Here is a 12,730-nt window from a genome sequence, read left to right on the forward strand (position 1 = left end):
GAAAATTGCATTTTATCATTTTTTGTAGAAAGTGAAATGTGTTGTGTCGTTTTAATATTAATATAGTATTGTTCAATATATGCGTTATGTTATGTTATAATGTACTTTGAATTCAAAAATTGCAAGCCAATTTGGTAAAATGTTTGACATTTTATCTACGGGTGAAATGTGCGTTTCTAAAATTCATTCAAAACATCATCTATTGTATTTGTCTATATAAAATACAGACAGGAAAAATAAATTACGTTAAGTCCAAAATACAAACTAATTTATACCATAAACAGTATTAGCACCTTGTTTATAATCATATATTAGCACCTTGTTTCATTTTCACTAGTTCAATATTAGTACACTGGATCTCTGAGCTTGGCAGAAGAATCATCCTTAAAGCTTCCTTCAGAGTCCCTAAAGGCAAAACTGTTTCTTAGACTAACATAAGCTATTTCAATTACACACATCCTGAAGTGTACAGTGTGTGGCTCAAGGCTGACTTCTCCACCCCTTCATTGTCCCAAGGCTACTGGAATACCATGGTTAACATGAGTTATGCCCTGTGTGGACAGGCCAGAGAAACACTGCGACACGCTGCCAACACATTTGCATTTACATTTTATTTTGACAGTGTGACAGCGGTACAGAAATAGATGACAGGATGTCAGAGAATCTATAGGTTTATTTGAAATGGTGACTTTGCATCCTTTCCTTGCTCTCAGGGAGGTCACCTTTTATTCCGTTAGATGTTGTCACAAGCTTGCCTATAGCAAAAAGGAAATAATGATTTTTATTCCCAATTAAACAAGTAAACAAAACCGGCTGGCTCTCTATCAACCTCTGTCCTGATCATGTCATTGATTTTGGTGGAGGAATGCGGTCATGTTCTGTTCAATTACATCACGGGTTAGCTGAGCTCTTTGAGGTTTCTTAAAGAGAACTGAAAAGCACAGATAAATCAATTCCATGTACAAAGAAGCAATGCATATATATACAACCATAAAAGCCATTGGTTTTTGTTTAATCTTTTAACACATACAGTTAAATGTTAAGTAAGTAATAATAAAATTAAGTAAAATATAATGCCTAGACTTTACTTTGTGGTCCGATTACTTGGCCATCAACACTACAAAACAGCCGACATACAAACATTTTATTCATGTTTGATTACAAATCTGTTTTTACGTAATTCATATTTTTGCGTCCATATGCGCGGAACTTTTTACATACCCAGCCATTAAAATCGTCTTCTGTCCTTTAGAAAGGTCTTTAAATATCCATTTTCTTCAAACATCATTATCAAAGTGTCCGTGGCGGGCGTAAAGCCGGGCACTTAGAATGGAACAGGACAGGTGAAACGCCCTTTTACACGCACTGAATGACAACCATTAAACTAACACTTTGTCTGTTTGCTTGTTGTTTGCTCGGTTTAATCGTCCAGTGGGTTTGGTGGACAACAAAACGAAAATGATATATTATCAAAATTTCAACCACACGCCAGACTTTCTTAAAATCTTTCTCGCTTGTTTGTTTATCCCTAGACGCACATGTAATTCAAACAGAAATAACTCAAGAACAAGTCAGAATAAGCTAAATCATTCCAATGGACAGTGTTATGCTAATGATGGGCTGTTTGTAAAAGCAGCATCTGTTGTGAGTATCCATTAGGATCTCAATCCATCGAATTTGAAAAGACAAAAGAAAAGCATGTGTTTATCAATTCATAAGAAATTCATTCAAATCTGTATATGACTTTTTCTTCTGCAAGACACAAAAGAAGATATTTTGAGAAATGTTTCAGTGTCTTTGTGCCTATACAATGGAAGTCAATGGGGTTGTTTGGTTACCAACATTCTTAGAAATTTTTTCTCTTGTGTTCTGCAGAAGAAAGAAAGTCATACAGGTTTGTAATAATTTTTTTAAAAAGGATGGGACATTCAATACAGCATGTACCCCACAAACAAAAAGTAAATTTAAAGAGGATGTTTGTAAATAAAGAAAAACTACTTGTCAAGCAACTGCGTGTGGTTGTTAAATGTATTAACTGCCTCGCTCTGAATCATATAAGGCGTTACCGTGGCTTGTAATTGAATCTGTCCGAAGCAAAAAGTAAATTGAATTATTGATTCAACACTATTAGTCATCATATTAATAAGTCCAGCATATGCTGCATTTTGAAGTCAACCATGACTGGAATTTAATGTAGCGTTAGATGACTACCAGCAACATTTACAAGGTGAAAATACTTTTATGCAACTTCTGCATCCAAGAAACTTGAAATATTCTAGTTCGTTTTCATGCACCATTACTATCTATTTTGTAAATTTAACAGGATTAAAAAATAAATAAGCAGAAGTGTGGCATGTGCACAGGTTTGGAAAGCAATCTGTACTGTAAACCATTTTTGGCACAGCTTTCAAGCTTTTTCCCATAGCCAAAAAACATCTATTTCTACTTTAGTTTATTTATCATGCAGTGCGTGCAATGAATTAAGGGTCAGCTACACTCAGATGGTAAAATAAAAAGTAATAAATGTATACTTAAGATACTTAAATATAATGTACCATTGTGTGAGATAACTTAATATTTACCCTTAAAGGTCCAGTGTGTGCTTTTTTGGAGGATCTGTATATATATAATAATATAAAATACATAATNTTCAGATATCAGAAATGCAATTCTTACTAGTAAAAAACATAATTTTTGATATCAACAATTGTGTGGTTACTAGTGGCAATGTCTATTCTTGATATGAACAATTGAATTACTACATGTAAAAATGCCAATTTCTGATATCAATAATTACATTTTCACTAGTGACAATGTTAATTCTTGATATCAACAATGTGATTGTTACTAGTAAGAAAGCCATTTTAGATATCTACAATTACTCTCAGATTTATTGATGTCTGAAATATATTTCCTGATATCAGAAATACCAAATTCAACATGTTAAAATTCATTTACAGATATCAAGAATGAACATTTCAACTAGTAAAAATTGAATTCTTGATATCAGAAATTGGCATTTTTACATGTAAGAAAGTAATTATTGATATCAAAAATTATGTTTTTACTAGTAAGAAATACATTGTTGATATGTGTATTAGGAATTTTAACTAGTAAACATTTAATTACTGATATCTTAAATAATATTTTAACTAGTAAAAATATGTTTACAGATATCTAGAAACACAATTTCTACAGGTAAAAATGCAAATGGTAATGAGTTAATAAATATTAATGGGTGTGTTTCTTTTTTCACACTACACCTTTACACCACCTACAGGCAAAAAATGTAGGAACAACATCCATATGAAGATGTTTCTTATGTTACTTGTTTTATTAATTTATTTAAGATCAGTTCCTGAGATGAGAAAAATGTAATCTCTGTCAGGACTCTGTCCTTCCTGTTACGAGCTCTCATGCTCACTGGACGGAGTCGTGACAGAACCACGTCTTGCGTGTTTATGTTGCGTTTTGTGTGGGGACACGTGGCTTTGTTGTCACTTTCGCCGCATGTCCTCCTGTCTTCGTTAGCTCCGCCCCCTTGTTTCTCCGTTAGTCTCCCATTAGTGTTTCATTCCTCTCACCTGTCCTTCACCGTCCCTTTATTATTATCCCTCGTTAGTGGTTCCCTTTATATAGTCCTGTTGTTTCCCCAGTCTTGGTCGATTCATTGTTTGTATTTTTCACTTTGTAGACTCCTCTGTGCTCCCCCGTTCGTGTCATTGTGGATTACTTGTTTTGCTGTGGACTTTCCCTTTTCGTGTTGGACTTATAATTTGGCTACATTATGTGCATTTGACCATTACGGGCTGTAACTTACAATAATAGACTTAGATATAATAATAAACAAGTTTAATTGAAATATTAAAATACCTTTAGTACACTGCTCAAAACATTTGAAGTATTAGGGTGAAATCCCCAGATCTAATGTCAGATCTTATGCTGGTGCAGTGCAGGGTCCTCCTTTTATTACCGAAAGTATGCAATAAAAAGTGAAAATAAAGTTTTTTAAGTTTCCCCTGCATACTTGCTTGTTTATTATAATCAGAAGTTCCCAAACTTTGCAACGTGGGACAGGTAGCCTAATCTCACACCAATTTTTAGGGGAAAACACATTCTTTACGCAGATCACAAAAGCGTTTTGAAATGTTATTAGCAAATCCAAAAGGCTGCGATATCAGAAATATCAATATAAGTCTGTGCCAGAGCAAAAGCAAGACCACACTTTTTGTGACAGACAGTCTTAGCCTATTATTGAGCCGAGTGCACCTCCGTTCTCCCCAATCAGTTCTGCTTTAGGTAGGCTACACTAGAAATAATTTTACATACTTATGTTATTTTGCACAGTTTCTAATTCGTCTATGATGCATTTTTGCTATTCTCAATTCAGAAGAGCCCTGGCAAAGCCTGTCTCACCGAATGTTTTTCATCCATAGCTCATGGCTCCCGTACCTTGCGGCACATCAAACAAAACAGGGCAACGGACAAGCACGTGCACAGCCCTGTCTCTCTCAATGCTTGTAAAATTGGACAGAAATGCACACGCACATTGCATCTGTTAAGACTAGGCAGGAACAGTTAAAGGCATTTAGCCTACTTATTTTTTTTTTGAGTTTTCATTTCAGAAAAGTATAAAAAAAGAACTGATCAAAATGCAGTTAATGTACCTGACAAATAAGCAGAATTGCCAAGAGCTAACCATCTATTGGACAGAAACTCACACGCACATTGCATCTGCTAGACTACAAGGCAGTGGAGGGTTCTATAGTTAAAGGAATGTTGTACTTAAATTTAGAGTGTGTGCTGCACGGAATATGATGAGGCGTGACTTTGCTAAATTAAATCTAATTGCAATCGCACTGTCTAATCTAAACTTATCTAATTTTTTTCTTCCCTTCTAAATAATTCATTTATATTTCTCTTTTCCTTATTCCATTCTTTGTTTCTGTGTCCGGAATATTTGGTTCAAGAACTATTTGCATTACTAAAGGCAAAGTTCCAGAACGAGTAAATGTGGCTTTTGTTCGTGAACTAAGTTTTCCCTCAATCGTATTTGCAACGGCAAAAGGTACTATTTAGTGACGTAAGATGGTCGACAGCGATGTCATTTAAGCGCGTCCGTTGAACAACGACAAACAACCAACAACAGAAGTTTGACCTGTCAGCGATTGCTTACGTTACGGATCGTTCGCGTCCTGCTGGTTTAGATCCTGCCTAGGAGAAGGAGCTAAAGTGTTCCTCTAAACTAAAATTCCGGCCGGTTCCTGCGGTGCGAACAACAAAAAGAAGGTACTTCCGCCAAATCTTCCCAGAACTATGAAATCGTTCCTGCAGTGCCAAAGCCCCATAATACCAGAACAAAACAGACAAAACTACTTACAATACATGTCTTGTAAAAATCAGTGGGGTCTTCTCCAAGGAGGAGTGGAAGGCCATCAAGAACTGCTGTTCGTCTCCCAATGATGTCAGATTTCTGAAAAATTATTTTAAAAATTATTATTTAATAGCATACACACAACACAGAGCAAACAACACTTGCAAATGCAAAGAACTTGGGAGTCTGTGGAGCTTACATTATTTTCAATGTTGAATGTTGAAATTCTGTTGCAGAATCTTCTTAAGTTTAGAGCCAATGTCTCCCCCTTTGGCTCTGAGATGTCAACGGTCCAGTTCTAGAAATAATTCGGTTTGTAGGTCTTTGCCAGATATAAGAGTGAACTCTGCCAGAATCTAAAAAAGTGACAATCCGCAAATTAAGCATTCACTTTTCACTGAAATGTAAAAGTATGAATTTCATTTTATGCTCTTTTATTTCTATAGAACAAGTTAATGATACAATATGAACCCAATACAATACAAGAATATTTACTAACCTGACACTCCATAAAGAGTGCTGGCCACCTTTCCACTGTATCCTTCACAGCAGGTTCCCTCTCCATCAGTTCTTTTCTACTGTAGTGTTTCAACATCTGTCGTCAGAATTTAAAAAACAAAACAGGAAAAAATAATTACAATGAACAATTACTTATTAACGGAACAATCATAATTCGTAAATAGCATCACGTGCAAAGTAAGCTGCGTGGTTTTTACATATCAATATTGATGACCCACACACTTACCACGGATTAGGATAGTTTACAAACTGTACATAAAATCAAATATTCGGTGAAAATCGACGTTTGTAATTTAGTTTGTTAGTCACTGGTCTCAAATGGCGGTTAGAGAGTAACGTTAACGTTAAGTTACTAGACGGAAAACTAGCGCCTCTTCATCTATCCGCGTAATCCTTTTTTACTTAACTTATTATGTTCAATACAATGACGACTAAATACACGATTAGAACGAGATTCATGAGAAGGTCGCCACCATACCTAATTGTGCTGCCAGATCATGAAGACGTGAAGTTCTTCGTCTCTGCCTCGCTGTCTTCCATCGGCTACGGCGGTTACCTGTGCTAGCATGTGCACTTTCGCTTTGCGCATGCGCACGCGCATAGACTCCGCCACGTGAGATCAAAAATGTGTTGAATACGTTACAAAAACAGTACAATACATGAACGCATATTAAGTTTCGTTCTATGCTGGAACTTAATTACAGAGGCCCTATAAAATTCAAACTCTGATACAATGAGGATGACGTATATCGATCATTATGGGCTTGCAATAAGCTTATATCCTATTGGTTGTTTAAGATAATTCGTTGTTGGTTGTGAGAAAGACAAGAATCAGAACATACATTGCATGTGTGTGTTTATGTGTATGTGTATGTGTATGTGTATGTATATATATATATATATATATATATATATATATATTAGTTGTATTCACTATGGAATGTATTATTTTTAATAACACCTTTGGCACCAAATTTGGTAAACAGGCCTTTAGTAAGACTCACTCGATGCTCTAAAGTACAGTGTACTTAAATTGTTTAGTTTAACTCTTGAATCCACCTAAAAGTTCATTTAACACAACATAATCAAGTAAAGTCAACAAAGTTTACAAAATCAGTTAAATTTACAAGATCCTCTTAAGTAGATTCAGTTATTACTTTTTACAGTGTAATCCTATTACTATGCACATATCCAAAAAGGAATTCTTGATATCAGAAATGACCATTTTCACTAGTGAAAATTAGATTTTAACACGTACTAAATTCTTTGTTACATGTAAGATTTCAGTTACAGATATCAATAATTATGTTTTTTACTAGTCAAAATTATATTATTGATATCATGAACATATAAACGCGAGTGATGACGTCATTTTTGAGATCAAGAATTCGTATTTTTACTAGTGGAAATGTAATACTGATATCAAAAATAGCCATTGTTACTAGTAGAAATTCAATTCCTGATATCAAGAATTTGCATTTTAACTAGTGATAAATTCATAGTTGATATCAACAACTACATGTTTAAATGTTAAAATGGCGCCAAAGTATGGCAAACCGAATTAGCTTTTAATCATTCTCAGGATATGAATTTTTGATATCAACAATTCAATTTTTACTAGTAAAAATTATCATTCTTGATATCAACAATTCAATTTTTACTAGTAACAATTGCTGTTTTGATATCATTAATTACATTTTCACTAGTAAAAATGTGAATTCTTGATATCAACAATGACATCATCACTCGCAGAAATGTACATTCATGATATCAAAAATTGAATTTCAACTAGTAAAAAATGTAATTCTTGATATCTGTAATTGCATTTTTACTAGTTAAATATCACAATAGGCTGCCATTCAAATTCAATTTCAGATATCAGTAATTCGTTTCTTACGTGTTAAAAATCTTATTTCAGATATCAGAAATGCAATTCTTACTAGTAAAAAACATAATTTTTGATATCAACAATTGTGTGGTTACTAGTGGCAATGTCTATTCTTGATATCAACAATTGAATTACTACATGTAAAAATGCAAATTTCTGATATCAGTAATTACATTTTCACTAGTGACAATGTTAATTCTTGATATCAACAATGCGATTGTTACTAGTAAGAAAGCCATTTTAGATATCTACAATTACTCTCAGATTTATTGATATCAGAAATCTATTTCCTGATATAAGAAATACCAAATGCAACATGTTAAAATTCATTTGCAGATATCAAGAATGAGCGTTTCAACTAGTAAAAATTGAATTGTTGATATCAAAAATTCATATCCTGAGAATGATTAAAAGCTAATTCGGCTTGCCATACCAAAGCTATATAAATCTAATTATAGATATCAAAAGTAGTTTTTTACTAGTTAAAATTCCTAATACAGATATCAACAATGTATTTCTTACTAGTAAAAATATAATTTTTGATATCAATAATTACTTTCTTACATGTAAAAATGCCAATTTCTGATATCAAGAATTCAATTTTTACTAGTTGAAATGCTCGTTCTTGATATCTGTAAATGAATTTTAACATGTTGCATTTGGTATTTCTGATATCAGGAAATAGATTTCTGATATCAATAAATCTGAGAGTAATTGTAGATATCTAAAATGGCTTTCTTACTAGTAACAATCACATTATTGATATCAAGAATTAACATTGTCACTAGTGAAAATTTAATTATTGATATCAGAAATTGGCATTTTTACATGTAGTAATTCAATTGTTGATATCAAAAATAGACATTATCACTAGTAACCACACAATTGTTGATATCAATAATGGTGGTTTTTACTAGTAAGAATTGCATTTCTGATATCTGAAATAAGATTTTTAACATGTAAGAAACGAATTACTGATATCTGAAATTGAATTTGAATGGCAGCCTATTGTGATATTTAACTAGTAAAAATGCAATTACAGATATCAAAAATTACGTTTTTTACTAGTTGAAATTCAATTTTTGATATCAAGAATACACATTTCTGCGAGTGATGACGTCATTGTTGATATCAAGAATTCACATTTTTACTAGTGAAAATGTATTTACTGATATCAAAAACAGCAGTTGTTACTAGTAGAAATTCCATTCTTGATATCAAGAATTATATTTTTACTAGTAAAAATTGAATTGTTGATATCAAAAATTCATATCCTGAGAATGCTAATTCCTTAAAAGCTAATTCGGCTTGCCATAGGAGGAACGGACAGTGGAGATGGCACATTGTTGCAACTCAAGACAATTTGCAGCACATAAAACTGCACATCTGCTGATGAGTTAACGTTCTGTTATAAACAGCTCCAAAGTGAAGGCCAAGAAGCAGAGCCCAAAAAAAGTGCAATCCTGTCAGTCATCGAAGGCCATTTCATCAGATACATGCCCAAGACTGTACTACTTGATCTGCCAACACCTCTGACCACTCTTTATGCAAGCCCCAGGCTTGAAATGGATTTGCCCGCACTGCTGGAGGAGGGTGCCGAGACCTTTGAGAAGCTGCATCTCACACCACAGCAGGTATTTGTGATAATTATAGCTATTTTAATAGTTAAATTACTTTTAATATGCCTAATATAAGTATAGGAATGATTTAAAACTAGGAATTGTACTCCAAAATATTTAAAATAAAATGTCTATCTTTTGGGTTGTTTTAATCAGATGGGGTCTAAAAAACGAGGACACTGCCAGAGAATCGTACCTGAGGGCGATGCAGGACCTCCAAGCAGACCTCCACGTTGCAGCATCTGGATTTATAAGTAACCCAGAGGTGCCATGGATCGGTGGATCACCAGATGGTGTGGTGATGGTGTTATAGATTAAGTCTCCTTTCAGTGCAAAAGACCACACTCTACATGAATGTGTAAACGACTCAAGGTTCTGTCTGAGGAAGACTCAAGGTTCTGTCACTGAGGAAGGTGTAATGAGCCTAAAGCTTAATCACAGTTACATGCATCAAGTCTAAGCCCAAATGTGTGTAGCAGAGGTAACATACTGTGATTGTCAAGAACTATTTATACAGCGCATCCCGTTTGATGATACCAAAAAAACAATGTCACATGTCAAACAATAGCTGCCAAAACTAATCTCTTACTGTGTTTGCAACTTTGTGACCCATTTTACTGAGATGACAAATTTGCCAAATGTCTCTTATACATGTACTGTATGTTTAAGTAAAAATGAAGCATTAACTTTGTCTGTAGTACATATTCAGAAAATGGAAAATAAACAGAAATAAATTCAGAGTACTCAGAACCTATGTTTTTTTATCCTTATGGTTATGTATTTGTGTACAAATTCATCTGACAACACTGAAACATACATATTAAAATGACATAGATTGCACAGAAAACAACTGTATATATAATAATTGGTTCTGTGTTGTAGTTCAGAGTAGTATTTAAACAAATCATAGGAATCAAACATGAATAAATACAATAAATACAAAGATGGAACATTCATCCATGTTACATTGTGGTAAACAACTACTGTCTGTCTATTCTGTGGGGACAATGGATAGTCAAATATTACAAAGAGCACAACAAACTGTCACCATCTTGTCAAGTGAGGTATGGGTTGTCCTTTAGTGGCCCCTTCGGTGTGGTGGTCTTAAGGGTGGTGTATTTGTTTCTGACTGGGCCAATGACTTTCCACATGGATCTGGTTTCAAAATGTAATCTGGTATGGTTTAATCATTTAAAAATGACATGTTAATATTAACTTTTGGAAATTTCCAATGTGGTTAACCATTAAACCGATAATTGTTCCATCTCTAAGACCCACAGAGACCATTATAATTTCCATCACAATCAATAAATTCTCATTGTAACCATTAAATCCAGTAGAATTTCTATAACGTCTCTATGTTTTATTTTAGCACGGATGTCTGTATCTCATTAGATTTAGCTGAATATTCAATTTTTGTATTTTGCCTCAATAAGTCTTCATTATTTAATATGTGTTTGAATAAATAGTATAGGGGCCTAATGAGCAATTATTACTGCCTCAAATTAAAGAAGAAATGTATATTTATTAATAAAAACGTGATATAAAAACGATTCAAATTTTGTTAATCTCAAAATTAATTACAAAAAAAATATTTTCGTTTCAGAAATAAAATTGTATTATCAGTTAAAAAGCTTATATTAATACAATAACTACCTTTTATTAAAAACGTGTATGAGACATGGTAGTTTAAGTGTACATATTCTACTGTGTGTGTGTACGTGTGTATGCGCACGTTCAGCTTTTTATACATCGTGGGGTTCTCATAGTAAAAGTCTTAACCACATTGTTGTCACATTTTCATGTTACTTTAGGGTTGGGCGTTAAAGTGAGGCGCGTCTGGCACGCGCTGTGCAGAGAAACAGCTTCTTTACACAGCGCGAGCTTCACAGTTGTGAGGCGATTGTATTCTTATTCTGATGTTATATTCTATAAAAGAGTTATAAAGTGAGGCGCGTCGTCTTTATACAATGCGAGCTGCGGAGACACGCGTCTTCTTTATACAGTTATGAAGTCATGCGGGTCTGCGCATCATCTTATACAGCGCGAGCTCCACAGTTATTCTGATGTTATATTCAATAAAGACTTATAAAGTGGTGCGCGTCTCTATATAACGCGAGCTGCGCAGACACACGTGTCTTCTTTATACACTGGACTGCGCCGACACGGGTCTTCTTTTTACAGTTATAAAGTCAGGCTAGTCTGATCTGTACAGTGAAGGTTTTATGCAGTTAGCTTTGTTTGTATGTGTTTACAACGTGACTTGCAGCTTGCAGCGCGTCACATGAAGAAAGTGAAATATCTGTTGGAATCACGATGCTGGCTCAACATCATCATGTCTATAAGCCATATGTTCTTTGTTTTATGAACTTTAATTTGTATTTTACTTTCTGATTTCCTGTTGTATTACATTGCTTCGTTAATATTCATCATGGTATTTGCATACTGAGCATACACTTACATTACAAAACTACTAGTGCCTATTAAGCTCGGGATATCTTTGATCTGAAAAGTTACTAGTGTCTAATGAATAAGTACTAGTATCTAATGATTAAGTACTATTGAATAAGTACTAGTATCTAATAAATAAGCACTAGTATCTAATTTTAGGTACTAGTATCTAATGAATAAGTACTAGTATCTAATAAATAAGCACTAGTATCTAATAAATAAGCACTAGTATCTAATATTTAGGTACTGTATCTAATGAATAAGTACTAGTATCTAAGGGAATAGTTACTAGTAACTAAACAATAAGCACTAGTAGCCTAAAAATAGATACTAGTAAACGTCAAGGATTAAATGACAAAATCGCTTGCCATGCCATAGACACTGCTGCATTTTGTTTTTTCATTTATGTTGTCTACAGACAGGCAGACAGTTCAAGCTCATCTGCAGTGGGTGTTTTAATAATTTTGGTGCTTTTGTGTCACGGGCGTGCGAAGACAGAACCCAAATGCAGGCAGCAGTACGGGTAACACAAAAGATTTTAATAAATGTAAACACAACAAAAAACCCACGATGGGGAAAACTGTACAAAACACGAAAACAAAGTAAAATACTTCCCGAACGGGGATAAAGTACTCACGAAGAATAAATGCAAATAATAAATCCAACAAGAAAATAACCCAGGGGAAACACGTAATCCACACGACACGAACACAATAGAACCGACAAAAACTAGAGACTGAGGGGAACATTAAATAGGGAAAAACTCACAGAGGATAATTACAGAGACGAGGGACAGGTGACGAAGATAAAACAATCATGGAAAGAATCAGGGAAACAAGAGAGCGGGGCTATGAGACAAGACCGGAGGACACGTGGCAA

General features: G+C 34.1%; 1 protein-coding gene and 1 long non-coding RNA gene across 2 annotated transcripts in view; one reads left to right on the forward strand and one right to left on the reverse strand.

Annotated features, from left to right (window-relative positions):
- LOC130567512 (transmembrane 9 superfamily member 4-like) overlaps positions 1-35 on the forward strand; it is a 4,599-nt gene extending 4,564 nt beyond the window's left edge. The window contains exon 13 of the mRNA XM_057355692.1: positions 29-35. Within this exon, the coding sequence (XP_057211675.1) occupies positions 29-35 (7 nt within the window). The remainder of the gene's footprint in view (positions 1-28) is intronic.
- Positions 36-5,262: 5,227 nt separating this feature from the next.
- Positions 5,263-6,775, reverse strand: LOC130567318 (uncharacterized). The gene is made up of 4 exons (XR_008964570.1): positions 6,372-6,775; positions 5,874-5,969; positions 5,574-5,730; positions 5,263-5,473 (listed from the first exon to the last, which is right to left on the reverse strand). It is a non-coding gene; the product is annotated as an uncharacterized LOC130567318 (long non-coding RNA).
- Positions 6,776-12,730: the final 5,955 nt, after the last annotated feature.

Source organism: Triplophysa rosa, linkage group LG16 (assembly GCF_024868665.1).
Source record: "Triplophysa rosa linkage group LG16, Trosa_1v2, whole genome shotgun sequence".
Lineage (NCBI taxonomy): Eukaryota > Metazoa > Chordata > Actinopteri > Cypriniformes > Nemacheilidae > Triplophysa > Triplophysa rosa.